Source organism: Phaenicophaeus curvirostris, chromosome 10, assembly GCF_032191515.1.
Source record: "Phaenicophaeus curvirostris isolate KB17595 chromosome 10, BPBGC_Pcur_1.0, whole genome shotgun sequence".
Classification (NCBI taxonomy): Eukaryota; Metazoa; Chordata; class Aves; order Cuculiformes; family Cuculidae; genus Phaenicophaeus; species Phaenicophaeus curvirostris.
The window spans coordinates 26,135,894-26,154,761 of record NC_091401.1 but is presented as its reverse complement, the minus strand read 5'-3'; the positions used below and the strand labels follow the sequence as shown (position 1 = coordinate 26,154,761).

Below are 18,868 nucleotides of genomic sequence, written 5' to 3'. Positions count from 1 at the left end.
ACGTTAAATTACTCTCTCTCCCCCTCTACCTCCCCTGCCTTCATTCCCCCTCCCCACCCCAGCCTTTTGTGCTGCTTCAGGCGGACTCCTGACTCCAGCGGGAGGCTCGCGGGGTGCAGGGGTGTTGATAGCGGGGCTGGGGCAGAGCCAGGATGGGGGGATGCTGGGGTCGAGCATCACCTACCTCCCACAGCCTGGCCTCCCTGGCTCCTGCCAGCTCTTCCACCCACCAGCTCAACCCCTAGTATCTCTCAGCCGGGCACGAGGGCATCTGGCAGGGGATGGTGCTGAGCCAGGGCGCTGCGGCCGAGCATCCCCTGCCTCCTGCATCCCAGTGTCCCTGTCCCCCACCAGCAAATCCAGCCACCAGCTCAGCCCCCAATGTCTTTTGGCTGAGCGTGATGGCATCTGGCAGGGGATGGTGCTCAAGGGTGATGCCGTTCATCCTCTGGAGGGCAAAGGGGGCTCGCTGCGCCCCTCGCCCTCCCCGGCCATGTGGGTACTCCCCCAACCACAGGCTTTTTCCTCTCTCTTGCTTGTCCTTGCTCGTATTTTTGAGTCATTTCTCTCTCTCTCCTGTTTCTAACAGCGTGAAAATCCATAGAACCATAAAATACCAAGATGGAAAAAGAGCGATTAGGTCATTCAGCCCGGCCCTCCTGCCAGTGCCAGGCTGCTCCCCGCCAGCCTCCGGGTGAGTCGTCCGCGCCGAGCACCGGACGCTCCATCCGTGCCTGCCGTGGCCAAACTTACCTCCAGAGACTCACCCAACAGTTTGGGTCAGAAGGGACCTCAAAGCCCACCCAGTCCCACCCCTGCCATGGGCAGGGACACCTCCCACAGGATCAGGGGCTCCAAGCCCCATCCAACCTGGCCTGGAACCCCTCCAGGGATGGGGCAGCCACCCCTGCTCTGAGCAACCTGGGCCTCCCCACCCTCAGCATGAAGAATTTCTTCCTAATGTCTCATCTAAACCTTCCTACTTCCAATTTAAAGCCATTAACCCTGCTGGGTGTCCCCCCTTCTCTTTCCCGGTGGTGATCGGCTACGTTTGAGCCTGGTGCTGGGTTTCCCCATCCTGGTGCTGCCCTGAACATCCACGCTCTGCCCCACAGCCCCGCGCGCAGCTCATCCCTGTGGTGCTTTGGAGCTTCTTTTGCAGGGGCTGGAGCTGTGGTGGCCTCCTAGGGCACACGGTGACCTGGCCGGCAGTGAGCCATGCCCCCCCTCCCCTGGAGAAGCAGCAGTGTCCGTCTGTCTGTCCTTTCCCCTCTATTCAGGGTCTGGGATGGTCATTTCTCCTGCCTGGCTTGGGCTCAGCATCCTCCAGGATGAGGCTGGCTGGGGGGGGAGGTGACTCCCCAGGAGCCCTGCTTTGGCATCAGGGAATCCTGCCACGTTTGGCTCCTCTCCGGGATGCCAGCTGGCTCATCACCTCCACGTCGCAACGGAGGCTGAGAACGAGCTGTGTGGGCAGCCCTGGCCAGAACAAGCGGTCGTCGTGGGGCTCGAGGGGGTCCCTGCTCCGTCAGGGTGAAACCAGGAGCACAGGGCTTGGGGGAAGAGATGAAGAGCCTGTTGCCACCATCAGGGGTTGAAAATCCAGCTGGGGCTTCCCAACCCTGGCCATCCTGAGCCTCCAGGCGATGAAAAGCTCCGGCTCACAGGAGGATGCTTTGAAGCTCGAAGCTCTGGCTCTGTTCCCTCTTGGAAGGCACCCAGGGCTCCCTGGAGCTCAGCTGGGGAAGGACAGATGGCCACGAGGGACAGACCCCTACCTTGGGGTCAGCTTCTCAACCACACTGGACTGAAGAAGGCACAAGGACAAGCTGGAAACAACCCCGGGGGATCAAGAAATCTTATCCAGGCTACATAAAAGGGCCATAAAGAGCCTGAGCCACAGGAGGTGGGAGACCTGGCCCCGAGCCCCAGGGCTCTCTCCCGTCCCCAGCAGTGGTCCCAGGGCCCCAAGCTCAGTCACCTCCTTCCCACGCAGGTTCTTGCTGCCACGGAGCCTCCCCCACTCCCTTCCCTGCTCTCACGAAGGCCAGGAATGGTTTGCAGGGAAGCTCGGGATTACTGAGCCACGCTGTCCTGCTTGGAGAGCGCTGCCTCCCAGCCACAGGCAGGAATGATTAGCAGAGCCAGCCCAGGGCTTGGGAAGCTGGGGTTAGTGGGAGATGCTGGGGGACAGTGTCCTCACCTGGAGCCCCGGGTTCAGCTCTGGAGCCCTCAGCACAGGGAGGACATGGAGCTGCTGGAGAGAGTCCAGAGGAGGCCACGGAGATGATCTGAGGGCTGGAGAACCTCCTGTATGAGGAGAATCTGAGAGAGTTGGGGTTGTTCAGCCTGGAGAAGAGAAGCCTCAAGGGAGACCTTAGAGCAGCTTCCAGTGCTGAAAGGGGCTGCAGGAAAGCTGGGGAGGGGCTCTTAAACAGGGAGGGCAGGGAGAGGACGAGGGGAATGGTTTTCAGCTGAAAAAGGGGAGATTGAGATGAGATCTTAACAAAAGAAAGCTCTCCTGTGAGGGTGGGGAGGTCCTGGCCCAGGTTGCCCAGAGCAGGGGTGGCTGCCCCATCCCTGGAGGGGTTCAAGGCCAGGTTGGATGGGGCTTGGAGCCCCTGATCCAGTGGGAGGTGTCCCTGCCCATGGCAGGGAGTGGGACTGGATGGGCTTTGAGGTCCCTTCCAGCCCAAAAGCTTCCACGGTTCTATGACTGAGGGCAGGTACGAAGGTACGTCTGGAACCACCAGCTGGTCTGTGCCCACTGTGGCCGATGCTGTCCTACCCGCGGGTAGCCTGGGGGCTCAGCCTGTGCCCTGCAGCTCCTGAGGTGGCCAGGACCCTGCTTGGATGTGATGCACCTTTATTTGCCTCATAGGAATCTTAAATCTGTGTCAAATCAGGCTTGAACCCAGGGTCCTCAACCTGGTTTCTGTTCCTGATGGCTGGAGGGTGGATGTGGGTACCTCACAGTGGCAGTGGGGTCCCACCACCCCACCACAGACCCCACAGCGCGGTCCGGCTCCAGCGTGAACCCGCTCCTGGTTCCTGCAGGAGCAACTGAACAGCGCTGGGCCAGGGTAGGAGGGTGATGGTTCCCCCTCCTCTGGCACTGGGACGCAGCCAGCACGTTGCCTCGGTGCTGGGAGCCGTGCTGGAGACCGCAGCATCCTCCCGGTGCGACAAGCATCCCTTGCCATGGCGCTGGGGGCCCGTGGCGTGGCTGGGTCCCCTCCCTGGCTCTGCCCCAACGCGACCTGGTGCTCGGGGCAGCTCTGGCTGGCGCTCGCCCAGCAGCCGTGCTCGTCAACGCCCGGCTCTGGCTTCCCTCCGCCCGTCCCACCGCGTTCCTCCGTGCCGACGCGCGTTCCCTCCTGCCTGGAGCAGCCTTGGGATGGCCGGCCACGCTTCACCCTGGCACGGCTACCTCGGGGTGCTCCTGTCCCGCCAGGCGCAGCGGCTGGAGCATTTCCAGCGGGCTGAGGACGTCCTGCTGACGCTGCTGGAGGACGTGCACGCCAGGGAGCCCCGCTTCCTCGTGGACTACGCCAGGAATCTCGAAGCCTTCGAGTTTGCTCTCTGTGCCTCCGAGGATCCCGTCACCGTGGAGGTCCCGCTGCGGGTGGATGGGGACGTCCTGCAGGTGCTGCCGTGCCGGCCCACGGACACCCCAGGTGGATGCTCTCCGGGGCCGAGGAGCTGCCACCTGCAAGTGTCCTCGCCGGGGACTGACTTGGAGGACTGGACGAGCGCCGTGGGAGCGATGGAGCAGGGTGCGAGGTGCCTGGCTCCAGGCAAAATCCTCCAGCACCTGAAAGAGCTCCTCGTTTCGGCCATCGTGCGCTGCCAGCGCCGCTTCCTGCTCCAACCAGGTGCGTGAGCCAGCAGGCTGCTGCCAGCTGGGTGCAGACGGGCTGGGGTGGACATCCCGGGGGCACGAGCGAGCCAGCAGCCTCCCATGTGCTGGGACAGGGTCTGCCCTTCACTAAGGGGAGATGCAAACTGTTCCCTGCCATCCCACGGCAGCAGAACCATCCTCAGGCATAGAGTCAGAGAATGGATTGGGCTGGAAGGGACCTTAAAGACCATCTAATTCCAACCCCCTCTGCCCTGGGCAGGGACACCTCCCACTGGATCAGGGGCTCCAAGCCCCATCCAGCCTGGCCTTGAACCCCTCCAGGGATGGGGCAGCCACCCCTGCTCTGGGCAACCTGGGCCAGGGCCTCCCCACCCTCAGCGTGAAGAATTTCTTCCTAATGTCTCATCTAAACCTTCCCACTTCCAATTTAAAGCCATTCTCCCTTGTCCTATCACTCCAGTCTCTCATAAAAAGCCTCTCCCAGCTTTCCTGGCTTCCCTTCAGGTACTGGAAGGCAGCTAGGAGCAGCATCTTTGGGAAGGACACAGAGCAGAAGGGATTCTGGGGATGCCTTTGGGGGTCCCATCAGCTTCTTCATGCATTTCCATCTCTGAAGGTGCTTTTTGAAGCAAATTTCAGACAGAAAGAGGATGCGAGAGGACTAGAAAGTGTCTTAACTCAGCCCCAGCAAGCCCACCATTCCTTCTTTCTTCTCAAACAAACCAGAGTCCTTCATCTCCCTTTACCCCCACGACCTGAGACCTTTCCTGGTCCATTTTTCTTGGACCACACTATTTTTCTTGGCAGCGTTCAGGCACCCAGCAGCACGGCCCGTTCAGCTGCTCGGGGCTTCCTGCCATGCCCACACCCACCAGGCTGGCTCTGAGCCCCGCTGGAGCGATGTTCCTTCCCGAAAACCACCCCAGCGGGGTTTGGAGAACGGCTTTCACCGGGGAACAGCAGCCAAACCACAGCATTGGAAAGGGATGAGTCGAGCGAGGCGGGACGTGCCCATGGGTGTTGCGGCACACACCCGGTTCAGCCTGCGGGACCGGCTGCGGAAACCACCTCGCCGCAGCCAAACCCTCTGCATCCAGGTGACCTCAGCGCTGAAAACCTGCAGGAAGATGCCATGGAGCTCTCGCTGCTCATCCGCGGTGGCTGGAAGACCGTCCGCTTTGACATCGTCCCCGTGGTGAGGCGATACCAGGAGCCGCTGCGGCTCAAGGGGCGGCAGGGTGACAGGGGTTTCCCTGAAGGCAGCCTTCGGAAGGCCACGGAGGAGGCTCACTTCATCCCTGCCTCTCCGCACTGCTGGAGGTGAGCAGCTCAGCGAGGTGACCCAGCCCATGGGTCACCCCTTCGTGACACCCAAACCCGCTGCCCAGCCACGTGTCAGGCAGCTCAAGGGGAAGAGGGAGGGGTTGCAACTGGAGGAGTCGCCCAGCTCATTCGTGGGCGCTGAACCCTGGCCGCACGGAGGGTGGTGGCTCTCGGATCCCTCCCTGGGCTTCAGGAGCAGCGGGGCGATGCGGTGCCTCCCAGGACACACCTGTCACCACGGCTCCCCAGCCCCAAGGAGGGGCTGAGGTTCTGGCTGGACCAGACCAGGCTTCTTTTAGAATCATAGAATCAGAGAATAACCAGGTTGGAAGAGACCCACCAGATCATCGAGTCCAACCATTCCTATCAAACACTAAACCATGTCCCTTAGCACCTCGTCCACCCGTCCCTTAAACCCCTCCAGGGAAGGGGACTCAACCACCTCCCTGGGCAGCCTCTGCCAGGGACCAATCACCCTTTCTGTGAAGAATTTTTTCCTAATGTCCAGCCTGACCCTCCCCTGGCGGAGCTTGAGGCCATTCCCTCTCGTCCTGTCCCGTGTCCCTTGGGAGAAGAGCCCAGCTCCCTCCTCTCCACAACCTCCTTTCAGGGAGTTGGAGAGAGCAATGAGGTCTCCCCTCAGCCTCCTCTTCTCCAGGCTAAACACCCCCAGCTCTCTCAGCCGTTCCTCATCAGGCCTGTTCTCCAGCCCCTTCACCAGCTTCGTTGCTCTTCTCTGGACTCGCTCCAGAGCCTCAACATCCTTCTTGTGGTGAGGGGCCCAGAACTGACCCCAGGATTCGAGGAGCGGTCTCCCCAGTGCCGAGTATAGAGGGAGAATAATAGGTACAATGTGGTCCAGCTGGATGTTTGACCTCTCCTTGGGTCCAATCCATCTCCCTCTGTGCACACAGGGGAGCACAACCCCACCTCGCCCTCCCTCTTGTCCCTCCTGCTCAGCAGCATTCCCATCATGGTGCAACCCTCCTGGGTTCCTCGTGCCAGTAACGGGTGCTGGGGGGGGGGATGCTGCACACCCAGGGCCGTGGGGGTGGCCAGGAGGGACCCCTCTTCATGTCAGGTCACTGCGAGTATCATCACCCCGCTTGGGAGGAGGAAGGTCTCCCTCTTCCCTCTCACCAGACCCCTCTTTCTCGCAACAGATCCTCCACTCACATCCCCATCCTGAAGCTGCTCCAGGCAGTGGACACACTGAAAGGACCTCGCCTGGACAGCCTGCGCCTGCTCGACCAGCTCCGCAGCCAGGACTGGGGAGAGGAGGATGGGAAAGGTGGTCTCACCTTCAACCACCTGAAGGTAAGTGGGTTCTGCTGGTGGGACTTTTCAGGCAGGTAGAGCCAGGGCTGCTCTCCTGCCCCCCAGCACCAAGTCACTGCGGGAAGAAGACCCCAAGTACCAAGCCCAGGTGCCAGCAGCGCTGTGGGATGTACAACCCCATGGAAAGGGTGTTCTCCCCCAGCCGTGGTGAGAGGGGTTTGGTCCTTCTTCTTGGCAAGCAAAAGGCATTTGTGGGATTGACCCAGCAACCTCCAGCCTGAAACACGCTGAGAGCTGGAGCTCCGTGCCAATGTGCCTTTTTTGATAAAAAACGCACAGTGTGCAGCTGTCCTTCAAAAAAAAAAAAAGGATCTGCTGGTGTTCTCCACCAGCCGTGGTTAGAGGGGTTTGGGAGAGGGGATGGGGGAGCGGGGGAGCTGGGACCAGGGTGGGAGAGGGGATGGGGAGCGCTTCATCCTCCTCTCCCTCCCCTCAGATGGTGCTGCTGTGGAGCACAGAGCTCTTCCCCTCCCCAGAGGACTGGCAGGACCTGGAGGGATCCGTCTACCGACTTGTGGTGGTTCTCCTCCGCTGCCTGGCCACGCGCCGCCTGCCCCATTTCCTGCACCCAGAGGAGAATCTTTTCCAAGGAGACGCCTCAGACCTCGCCTCCCTCTTCTGTAAGGTGGAGAGCTTCGCCTGGAACCCCCGGCGCTTCCTCCGCTTCCATTTTGGCCCCCCAGTACCAACTGGGGGCTGGCAGGGAGAGCCCGGCACGCGAGCCCTGCTGCAGCTCCCCGCTGAGGACGGGTGCTACTGGGACACAGCCTACTTCGACATCCTACTCAGCCAGGTAACTGGGAGCAGAGCCCCCGGGCTGCTCTCGCTCGGCAGAGTGTGGCAGTGCCAGAATTCACCTGTCCTGGGCAGCTTGGCATGTGCTGGAATTTGCCTCCTGCGCGTTGTCCGACTCCCCCCCACAGAGGGTGGCAGTTCTGGGGCTCGAGAGGAGCGGGGAGTGACCCCACCTGCCTCTGCTCAGTTCCAGGTGTACAGGATCCAGGACAGCACACGCCGCTCGGCGATGACCCAGCTCCTTTCCGAGATCCAGCGAGAAATCCCGCAGCAGAGCTGAGTGGGGCCCCAAGCAGGCATCTCAAAACTCTCGAGGTGCAAGGCGAGCTGAACGGCCAGGGAGCAGCACGCTGGGATGTCACTTTATTGAGGGCAGGTGGAACTGGGGGGCGAGCGCGGGTCGGTGGCAGCGGGATGGGGACGCACAGCCCCGCAGCTCAGCCGAGGGGAGCGTTTTGTCCCAGGACACCTAATTTTAGGGGAACGGCTGGTGTGCTGGGCTCTGCTGCAGGGACAGTGAGGGGGATGGTGGTGGGAGGCAAAGGGACCCGCGCTCAGAGCCTGCATCCAGCCCTTGTGCCAGCTTGAAGCGGGGCTGCCGTGCCCTGGTGCCAGAGGAAAGGGAGAATCTGGGGGAGGGGGCAGGCTGACAGGGTGAGGAGAGACCCTATGTGGGGGACTGAGAGAAGAGGTTTGTGAGCCACATCACACGTCTGCTGAGCTGCAGCCTTCACCTCTACATCCCCCCCTCTTCCAGCGTCTCCTTCCCACTCTGGCTTGGGTTGTTGGGTGCCGCAGCGCGTCCTGCCCGCGCCCCAGGGAGGTGATGGAGCCCCTGTGCCTGCAGCCGGGGAGGGGAGCTGAGCCACACCGCCTTCTCCAGACCCCCCTGGGCAGGGGCGCTCAGAGCCGGCTGCGGCGGCAGCTCCTGAGGGCCTCACGCAGGGCGTGCAGCACGCGGTCCACGTTGCGCCTGGTTGAGTTGCAGCCCATGAGGCCGATGCGCAGGACCTGGGGGGAGAAAGAAAGGACAGCGTGACCCGCGGTGCCCACCTTCACGACCCCATCTCCCAGAGAGCAGGGAGCCAGGTGCATGGGCACGACTCCCTCTGTAACACACGCTTCCTCTAAAGACGTGTCGCCCTGCTAATTATTATTTCTTGGCTCTTCATTTGATTGTGGTTCGGAGCCGCTGGGCAGTGCTGCAGGCAATTGGGAGCATCCAGCCGTGCGGTTGCAGCCCCAGAGCACCGGTTCCTCGAGGAGCCGTGGGTGGACGTGGCTGCAGCCGCGGTTGGTGGGATGGGAGGACGGTGCCCACCTTGCCCGCCGTGGGTCCCAGCCCCCCCGCGATCTCGATGGCGTGTTTGTCCATCAGGAAGGCTGTGATCTCCTTCCAGTCGTAACCCTCGGGCACCTTGACAGTGGTGATGGTGGGAAGTCTCGCCTTCTGGGGAAGAGAGAAACCGGGTGAAAGCTGCAGCTCCTGGAGAGCCTGGCAGCCTGCGAGGAGAGAGCATCACTAGGGGGAGAGCTTCATCTCCAGCGTCCGCAGGCGCACAGGCCGTATCCTCACGCTGCCCTTGCGCCATGGTGCTGGCCTCGCCTCGCGCCCACCTCCTCCTTCACAAAGAGCTCCAGCCCCAGGTCGCGCAGCCCCTGGCACAGTTGGCTGCAGTTGGCCCCGTGTCGCTCCCACGAGCTCTCCAGACCCTGCGGGCAGAGAGGAGGGAGAAGATCCCTGCTGGAGGTGGGGTCCCTCCTGCACCCAGCGCTCCCCCTGCCCGCCCGGTGCCGCTCACCCGCTCTGCCAGCACGGCCAAGCCCTCCCGCAGGCTGAAGAAGCTGTTGATCGGTGCCGTGTGATGGTACCTGCAAAACCCAAGGGGCACCCAGGTGGGTCCGATCCATCTTCAGGTGTGCGGGGCTGCGGTGTGGTGACCTCTCTCTCGTGCACTCAGCACAGAGAGGATGCAAAGCCCCCCAAGGCTACTTTGTGACCGGGAGGCAGGGCAAGGACGCCCCGAGGCGCGGCGAGGGCTGTCCTGGAGCAGCTTGCCCTCACCTGCGCGGCTCGGCATCGCAGCCCCAGTAGTTTGCCAGCCAGCTCATGTCCAGGTAGAAGGACAGGGGCTGCGTCTTCCTCTTCTGCATCTTCTCCCTGGCAAAGCAAAGTGCTGAGAGCCAAACTTCAACAAATCCAGCTCCAGGGTGGGGTCAAAAGTGGGCACCGAGCTTGGCTCCAGCCCCCATCACCACCTGGGTACCCGCAGAGCAGGTGTAGGGGGGTGACAGCCTCTCCCCAGGCCCCTCGCCTTCCCCCGGTGGGATGGGGCTGCCCTTACCTGGCTCTGTCGCTGAATGAGATGGGGGCACTGCCAGGGGGGGCGTTGAGGACTTTCTGGGACCCCGAGTACAGCACGTCAATCTCTGCCCAAGAGGGAAGGCAGCTCCTTAGGGACCGGGGACTCCCGGCGGAGTCACTCTGAGCCCCTCCAACCCAGCCTGCAAGCAGCAGGTGACACACGCTGCACGCCCCACTTAGTGGGCAGCTTTGGGGGTCACCCTGGAGCTGCTGCTGGTCCCCTGAGGGGAACAGACACTCTGGCCGCAGGGGGACCAGTTTCTAGGGCTGCTTGCCCGAATCATGGGTGATGGGGCTGATCCCACCGCCCTCCCTTCCTGGCATGGGCTTGAAGTCCCCTCATCTCCTGGATGACGTGGTGGCCCTGCGGGTGTTACCCTGCTGGTCCATGAAGATGGGGGCTCCTCCAAGCGATGCCACCGCATCCACGAGCAGCAGGCAGCCGTGCCTGGGGGAGAACAGAGCTCAGCCTGCTGTTCCCACCACCTCCTCTTGCCATCGCTTTTCACAGAACCATAGAACGGTTTGGGTTGGAAGGGACCCCAAAGCCCATCCAGTCCCACCCCTGCCATGGGCAGGGACACCTCCCACTGTCCCAGGGGCTCCAAGCCCCATCCAACCTGGCCTTGAAGCCCTCCAGGGATGGGGCAGCCACCCCTGCTCTGGGCAGCCTGGACCAGGACCTCCCCACCCTCAGCGTGAAGAATTTCTTCCTAATGTCTAATCCTAATCTTCCCCCTTCCAGTTCAAAGCCATTCCCACTTGTCCTATCACTACAGGTCCTTGCAAAAAGCCCCTCCCCAGCTTTCCTGGACCCCCTTTCAGCACTGGAAGCTGCTCTAAGGTCTCCCCGCAGCCTTCTCTTCTCCAGGCTGAACAACCCCATCTCTCTCAGCCTGTCCCCGCAGCAGAGATGCTCCAGCCCTCAGATTATCTCCATGGCCTCCTCTGGACTCATTCCAACAGTTCCATTTCTTATGTTTGGGACTCCAGAACTGGACCCAGGGCTCCAGGTGGGTCTCTCAGAGCAGAGCAGAGGGGGAGAATCCCCTGCCCTCCCTGCTGGTCCCACGGCTCTGGATGCAGCCCAGGACACGGTTAGTTTCTGGGCTGTGAGTGCACATTGCCGGCTCGTGTTGAGCTTCTCCTCCCCCAGCACCCCAAGTCCTTCTCCTCAGGGCTGCTCCCAATCACATTGTCCCCCAGCTTGTATTGAAACAGCAGGTTGCCCCGACCCAGGTACAAGCCCTTTCACTTGGCCTCGTTGATCCTCATGAACCTCTTCCTCCAGCCCCAGCATCCTGGTCTCCCCAAGGCCATGTGTCTCACCGGCACCAACCACTTCCAGGACAACAGAGCCAGAGGAGAGGGGCCTGTAAATCCCCGTGTCCCAATCCCCGATGGCAACCTTGGGTGGCCACCACGCACTGACCGGTGACACAGCTGGCCCAGCCCATCCAGCGGCTGCAGCACCCCTGTGGAGGACTCGCCGTGGGTGATGAAGAGCACCGAGGGCTTGTGCCGCGCCAGACCCTGCATGGAAAAGAGGAGAAGGTGACCATCCCTGGGGCTGGCTTGCGCCCACTGCCCTGCACCACAGCTGGCACTCACCTCCTGGATGTCCTGCAGGGTGAAGTACTCGCCTGGGGGCTTCAGCAGCTCGTGGACGTTGGCTCCTGGGGAGGATTGGAGCAGAGAAGAGGGAGGGTTGGCCATGCTTCCCACCAGGCAGCCAGCTGCTCCGTGGGGGAATCAGGGCCAGGGTCTGCCCTGCCGCGGATTTGCCCGGTGGAAAAGCCAGAAACCACGGCAAACGGAGGGACATCACTCTGGAGAAACCCCAGAGTGCTCTCCAGCTGCAGAAGCCGTAACACCGGTCACTGCTGAGACCCCCAGTGTCACCGTCTGTCCCCGCGTACCCAGCCTCCTGGCGATGTCGGCAGCACGTTGTCCCCAGATGCCGTTGACGGCCACCAGCGCCGAGTCGCCGCGCTCCAGCAGGTTGAGCAGCGCGGCCTCCATGGCGCAGTGGCCGGTGCCGCTGAGCGCCAGGGTCAACCGGTTGTGCGTCTGGAAGGCGTACTGGATGCCCGCCTTGATCTCATCCATCACCTGAGGCAGCAGGGGACCGAGCGGCACCGCTGTCGCCCTCCGCGTTGTCCCAGCCCCTCGTGGGGGCTGAGGGAGAAGAAGGGAGGAAGGTGGGGTTGGGGCAGCTCACCTGCAGCACCTCAGGGTGCATGTGGCCCAGGAGCTGCCGGCCGCCTGCGGCCAGGACGCGGGGCGGCACGTTACTGGGTCCTGGTCCCAGCAGGAGCCTGTCCGGCACAGCTAGGGGCCGCAGCAGCTCCTGGGGTGGGGGGACACGGAGCAGGCTGGTGGCCACGGCACGCTTCGCCATCTCCAAGAGCTGGGGCCGGAGGAGAGCAGCAGTGGAGGCTGCCCGTGCAGCACCCAGCATCCCGGGCCAGCAGCGTCCACCGCCGCCGTGGACCCTGACCCTGGCACTCGGTGCTCCCCCCGCCAGCCCGGACTCTGCCCCCGACCGCCTCCTTGTCCAGTTAATGTGCCACCAGTGCCATCCCCGCTGTCTCAGCCAGCTCATTTTGGGGATGTCCCACCTTGCTGGTGCTTGGGGGGTGTTGCTACCCACGCGCACCAGCCTCTGGGACTGGCAAGCACGCGTGTGGACGCCTTCCACATGGCCACCAGGACGCTGTGGTTGATGGCTCCCAACATCATTCCAGCAGGTGGGATCCCTGCTCCTGGGCAAGCAGCTCCTGGGCCATGGGATGGTTGCTCTGGGCCAGGTCTGGCACAGCCACCACAGTCACGACTCCTCCAGCAGCACAAAGCACTGTTGACCAGATCTCCTTGACCAAGGACCTGCCTCGCAGCAGAGGCTGGAAGAGGCTGCCCAGTCGGGTGGTTTGCCCAGGGGCAGAACTGGGGGGTGGGACGCAGCCGCAGTCTCTGCCGCAGCGAGCTGGGACCTGTGGGTTCAACCTGGCTTGTGGGCAACTCAGAACATCCCGATGATGCCACAGGCCACCCGTTCCTGTTCAACAAGCTGTGCCCTTCACCCTCCACACGTGCCCACAGTCCATCATATTGTGCCCATCCTCTGGCACGTTCTCCGCTATCCAAGATCCAAAACACTAAGGAGCTGTCAGGGGACCAAGAGCCACTCTGAGCAAAGCTTTGGGTTGGAGCCAGGTGAGAGCAATTCTGTGCAGGCTGCCTGATGAGGAAAGGCTGAGAGAGCTTGGGGATGTTTAGCCTGGAGAAGAGGAGGCTGAGGGGAGACCTCATTGCTCTCTCCAACTCCCTGAAAGGAGGTTGTGGAGAGGAGGGAGCTGGGCTCTTCTCCCAAGGGACAGGGGACAGGATGAGAGGGAATGGCCTCAAGCTCCGCCAGGGGAGGTTCAGGCTGGACATCAGGAAAAAATATTTCACAGAAAAGGTCATTGGGCAGTGGCAGAGGCTGCCCAGGGAGGGGGTTGAGTCCCCTTCCCTGGAGGGGTTTAAGGGACAGGTGGACGAGGTGCTGAGGGACATGGATTAGATTGGAATGGTTGGACTCGATGATCTGATGGGTCTTTTCCAACCTGGTGATTCTATGAGGGTCATCAGGAGCTGAGAGCTGGTGTGGCTGTTATCACATGGATGATGGAAACCATACTAAGTCTGTGGACTTCTGTCCAGTCATCATCTATTAAAATGAGGATAAGAAGTCTGGATGATGTGCTGATGTCCCCTCATCCTGTGTTCCTCCATCTGAGGGGACTCCCCACCACCAGCATCGCTGCTGGAAGCTTGTGGCACTACTGAAGCACCAGCAGAAGAACCTGGAGACGCGAGCAGGGACGAACAAAGACCTCTCAGCTGCTCCTCTAGGGAGATTCGGGGAGAGGCAGAGGAGATGCGTGGCCTGGAGGAGGACGCGCTGCTGGAAACATCTGGCAGGGAGGCCATAAGCTTCTTTCTGAGCGGAAATTCAGCGGCACAGATGGACGGGGAGCCTGCGGGTGGGGGACTCGGAGGCTTGGAGAAGTGGAGAAGCTCTGGAGGTGGCTGCTAGGGGTTGGGGGACGGAGAGGGGGCTAAGCCCCCTCTCCGTCCCCCGACCCCGTCCCCCAACCCGGTGGCAGCCGCAAAGGGGGTACCACGCCCAGAGATGCTGAAGATGGGGGTGGGATAACGGTTGCTAGGCAACGGTTGCTAGGCAACGGTTGCCAGGCAACATGAGCACCGCCCATCCCCGCGCCCTTGCGGCGATTCCGCAGCGTGGAAAGCAGGGAGGGGGGTTGGAAGAAGAAGGAGGAGGAGGAGGGTGATGATGATGGGGAGGGGGTGGGATGCGCTGACGTCACCGCTCCATCCTTGGTCCCGTGTGGTCCCCCCCCCCCCCAGCCCAGCTCCTCCTCGTCCTTTCTCTCTCTCTTTCTCCGCTCATCCCCCCCCCAACCGATTCGAGGGGCGGGGACCGCAGGGGAGGAGCTGCTGCCACCGCCCGCACCGGCACCGGCACCGGCAGAGCCCATGCCAGCCCCCCCCGCCAGCGGCTGAGCCGAACCGGGCACAGGTAGGGGGGGAAAAAATAAAATCTAACCCAGCTTGGGGGATGATTTCGTGATGCTGCCCCTTTTACCCCTCCCGGGTGGGTTCCCGAGGGTCCCCAGCGGGTGGGGGAGCCGCCCTGGCTTCCAGAAGGATCCCACTGCGGGGGGGAGCTTTCCAGGGATGGAGCGATGCCTCTGCAGCTCTGGGTAAGGAGGGAGGAGGGTGCATCCCTGCAGGTGATGGGAGAGGCTCGCAGACCCCCTTTTCACCCACCGCGGCGATGGTGGCGTTGGCCACGAAGCCATCGTGCGCCATCATTCCGCTCCAGAGTCAACGGCTCGGAGGGGGCGGTGGGTGCCACCGGCTGGGACTCTGTGCCTTTTGCTCTTTTTGGCGAAGGTGCCACCGAGCCAAGGCTCTTCTTGCCCCGCAAGGACGAGTGGCTGCAGTTGACCTTGTCCGTGCCAGCCGCGGGGCGAGAGCTGCCGTGTCACCGCAGGCCAAGCGGGATGAGCAGGTGCTCCTGGGGTGATGCCGAGCCCCACGTTTGGCCACCCTGGCTGCCAAGAGCAGCCCTGCAGCTGCCCTATTGTATTCCTCTTCTTCCACCTCCTCCTCATGCTCAGGGCTCTGGGGAGGACATGGAGCCAGCCGAGCATCCCCGTCACCACCCCACAACCTCCCTTGTGGCGCAGCGCTGGGATCAGCCCCTCGGCTGGTGGGCTGGGAGGGGGCAGCAGACCCCGCCGGGGTACAGCTGGGGGGCTGGGGGGCTCTGCCGTCCCCCCGCGCTGCCGCTGCCCTCCATCTTGTCTGGGTGGTGGCGGCTGGCGCTGGCACCGATGCTGCCACCATCGCCCCCTTCCCTGCGTGTGGCTGGAGCTGGACCCCCCCAAACCCCAGGGCCAAGTCCCAACCTGGCATCCCCCCTGCTGCCCGAGCTCAATGTCTTTTCTATGCGGCTTTTCCCCCCCTCTCTGAGCTCTTGCGTGCAGAGGAGAGGATGGAGAGAGCGGGTGACGAAGCGTGAGGTGAGTCGCCTCTGCGGCAGGGCTGGTGGCGAGCAAAACCCCTCATCCGCCAGCCAAACCCTTCCTCCTCGGCCTTAAATTTGCTCCTGCAAATATAATCCGCATTGGAATCCTCAGGGGGCTTCAAACGCTGCCCTGGAGCGGCATCGTCCCACCCTGGGCTGGGTGGGAGGTGAGGAGGCACAGGGCAGGGTGCCCAGGATGGCACTGGGGAAGCCGGAGGGGGCTGGATTTCAGGCTGGGGTTGGAGGGGCACCTGCCCCTGCCCTGGGTTGTCCTCCAGGCTGCTTCCCCACCCGCAGGTGCTGCTCCTGGGAAAACTGCACCGTCACGGCCCCTTGCCCTGCGCGGGGCGGGAGGCGAGCAGGGAGCAGCCGCCAGGCTCCCGCCGTGCTGCGTCATCCCAGCCAGCTGCCCCCGCGTCCCCTGCTGGCCCCTTGTCCCCAGAGGGAGCTGGGGACCCCAAGGACGGGCGCAGGACTCGTTCCAACGAAACCCATCGGTGGCTGAGCCCCACAGCTCGGGAGACGCGACCAGATCGGGGAATCGTGGATTGGGTTGGGTTGGAAGGGACCTTAAAGCTCATCCAGTTCCAACCCGCCCTCGCCACCGCGGTGATGTGGGGATGCGAGGAGACAAAAGGAGAAACTCGCCTTGGATTTTCCTTCGCGCAGGCTGCTCTGCGTCTCCCAGAGGTGCCTGTGGCCCTGGTGAGGGAGCCCATGGAATGAAGGAGCCCATGGAACGAGGCATCCTGGCCCTGCTGCCCCATGGTAGCATCAGTCAGCGCCCAGGGGACCTCAAGTCCATAGGGTTTGCTGCAGGTGACACCCGGGGATGACGCTCCCCATCCCACTGGTCACCTCTCAACAGCAGCAGGAGGGCTGCCAGGCGGTAGCCCTCAGACTTAAGAGAGCACTCGTTAGCTAATCTCTACCCAATTAATCTCAGCTGATCCAGTTAATCACCGCTCTCCAGGCCTTTCGCTCGCCACCGAGGGCTGGTAGGGATGGGCGATCCCGGCCGGCTGTGCAGGGTGAGGGGAACGAGCTGCCCCACAGAGCTGGGGGGCAGGTCTGGAGGGGACCCCAAAGGGTTCTTCTGCCCCCTAAGGATTCTTCTGCCCCCCTCTCCCACCTCCCTCGCATGGGGGTGGCCCCAGGGAGTAAGCGGGGCGTGTGGCCGCCGCGCTGGCTCGCTCCCAGCCAGAGGCTGATAACGGCTTATCGAATTTCTCTCGATGGCAGATTAAACAGGCTGGTGGCTGCCTGGTTGTCCCCGAGCAGAGCGAGCTGGCTGGGCTGGAGCCACCCTGCTGCCCTGGGGGAGCTCCTGCCCCGAGAGCTGCAGTGTCCCCTCTCCCTGAGGGATGCCGAGCCCCTGCGGGCAGCGATGCCGCTGCTGGCTGGGATGCTGCCACGTTACGGGGGCTGAATTTCTCCCTGAATTCCTCTCCGTGGGCTGAATTCCTCCCCGTGGCCCAGCTGGGAGAATAAGAGTCGAGGGAAGGAGCTGGGACCCCCAAAGGGGTTCTCTTCAACTGGCCGTGCAAGGATGCTCCTTGTGCTGCTGTGGCAGAGGTGGGACCCGAGAGGGACGTGGCGCGTTGCTGGCTGAAGGAAATGGATGGAGAGAGAAAATGGAGCCGAGCTCGCGGCTCTGCAGCAGGAGACGCTGGCAGGGAGAGGAGCCCGCACCGCTGGGCGAGGTGAGCCAGGCGGCTCGCTGGGAATTCGCCAGGGTGTGGGCATCGGGATGGCAGGGGGAGAGGAAAGGTCCCAATGGCGAGGAGGAGGAGGAGGCTTCTCACGGCCAGCAAGGGTGGGCTGGGGGCTACCGGCGCGGGGAGGAGTGGGCACCGCCAGCAGAGGAGGGCAAGGAGCCACCAATGGCGCAAGACGAGGTGCCCAGAAAAGTAGGATGAAGGAGAAACCAGAGGTTCATGGTCAGAAGTGGTAGGGCTGGAGGGGACCGTGATGGCAATGGTGCAGGGAGCAAGGTCAGCGTCGGACGCTGCCCATGGTGAGTCCCAGTGCTGATGGGGTCCCTGCTGGGTGTGCTGTGCTGGGGGCTCTTGCTAAGGGCTGTGCCACAATGAGATCCTGGGGACCAACCCATCTCTGGGTAGCCCAAGAACTCGGAGAGACCACAAAGCAGCAGGAAGAGAGCTGTCCTGGCGGTGGAGGAGCCGTAGGAGGTGTTTGACATGGGCAGTTGTTGGGTGCTGTGCAGGGTTTCATCCAGCAACAGGTCATGGAATGTTTGGGTTGGAAGGGACCTCAAAGCCCACCCAGTCCCACCCCTGCCATGGGCAGGGACACCTCCCACTGGATCAGGGGCTCCAAGCCCCATCCAGCCTGGCCTTGAACCCCTCCAGGGATGGGGCAGCCACCCCTGCTCTGGGCAGCCTGGGCCAGGGCCTCCCCACCCTCACAGAAAAAAATTTCTTCCTAAGATCTCATCTCCATCTCCCTTCTTTCAGCTGAAAACTGTTCCCCTCATCCCATCCCTGCCCTCCCTGATCCAGAGCCCCTCCCCAGCTTTCCTGGAGCCCCTTTCCATACTGGAAGCTGCTCTAAGGTCTCCCTTGAGGCTTCTCTTCTCCAGGCTGAACAACCCCAACTCTCTCAGCCTGTCCTCATAGCAGAGATGCTCCAGCCCTTGGAGCCATCTCCATGGCCTCCTCTGGAGTCGCTCCAACAGAGCAGCTCGAGCTGATGGCATCATGAGGATGCAGCCCTTCCGCCTGGGAATATATCCCATTGTTTCATGGGAAACCCAACTTTTTTTATTCCCCTTTAGCAGGGAGTTGTGTTTAATTTGTCCTTTCTCCTCCGCGTGAGGCGGTGGCCGAGTGGGGAGAGCAGAGACCCTTTGGAATGTGGCACCTGCTTAAAATTATCTGCGCTCAAGAAGGCTGAGCCCAAGTGCTTGAACTCTGGAGCTGGTGGGATTTAAGGGTGTGATCGCTGGCGGAGCACAGCGGGAGCTCCGGAGCCGTCGCAGTGGGGCTCTGAGCAGAGGGTTTGGAACTCGAATGGGAGGGGATTGGTTCTCCTGCTGCTGGGGGAGCAGGGTTGCTTTTAAAACAGGCAAAACTGTTTTGAAAGACAACGTTGAACTTATAATACCTTCTGGCCACAGTGTTTTCCACTGCGCCATGAGCATCCCTGCCTTCGGGCAGAGCATACGTTGGTTTTTCTCGCACCCTCTTGGGAAATGAAACCGGAGCTGTCAAACCTCAGTTAGTTTTAAAGCCGTCCCCTTTCTCTTGGGGCGCTTTCCATTATGTGGATTTATTTTTTTTTCTCCTTTTTTTTTTTTTTATTCCTTCTTTTCCACAAATTTGTCTGTATTTTTCATTTCCACTGTGGGAAAACGCGTCTTTACCCATCCTTACTGCTCTGCTTCCTTCAGGTTGTGGTCTGTGTAACCAGAGCTGTGCGGTTGCTCGCTCCTCATCGCCTTCCATCCCAGAGCGAGCATCCTGCTGGCAAAGACCAGGGTCAACAAACCCTGGGGGATTTGCAAACACTCCTGCAGGAGTCCCCGTGCTTGGGATGCTCCTCGTGCACCGCAAGGCTCGGCACG

At 62.1% G+C, this 18,868-nt stretch overlaps 2 protein-coding genes across 3 annotated transcripts; one reads left to right on the top strand and one right to left on the bottom strand.

Moving 5' to 3' along the window:
* The first annotated feature begins 3,704 nt into the window (after positions 1-3,704).
* Positions 3,705-7,700, top strand: MAB21L4 (mab-21 like 4). The gene is made up of 5 exons (XM_069865277.1): positions 3,705-3,875; positions 4,960-5,182; positions 6,349-6,502; positions 6,960-7,316; positions 7,506-7,700. Exons 1-5 carry the CDS (start codon positions 3,767-3,769, stop codon positions 7,596-7,598), a joined length of 936 nt encoding a protein of 311 aa, XP_069721378.1. The 5' UTR covers positions 3,705-3,766; the 3' UTR covers positions 7,599-7,700.
* Positions 7,701-8,202: 502 nt separating this feature from the next.
* Positions 8,203-12,199, bottom strand: AGXT (alanine--glyoxylate aminotransferase). Of its 2 annotated transcripts, none has more exons than XM_069864605.1 (11): positions 11,905-12,199; positions 11,603-11,795; positions 11,295-11,359; positions 11,116-11,216; positions 10,061-10,131; positions 9,664-9,748; positions 9,384-9,479; positions 9,121-9,190; positions 8,936-9,031; positions 8,640-8,768; positions 8,203-8,329 (listed from the first exon to the last, which is right to left on the bottom strand). In XM_069864605.1, the coding sequence occupies exons 1-11, from the start codon at positions 12,142-12,144 to the stop codon at positions 8,222-8,224; spliced, it is 1,254 nt and encodes a 417-aa protein (XP_069720706.1). In that variant the 5' UTR covers positions 12,145-12,199; the 3' UTR covers positions 8,203-8,221. The 2 variants fall into 2 exon arrangements, with proteins under 2 accessions (XP_069720706.1, XP_069720707.1); XM_069864606.1 differs by having other exon boundaries at positions 8,640-8,765.
* Positions 12,200-18,868: the final 6,669 nt, after the last annotated feature.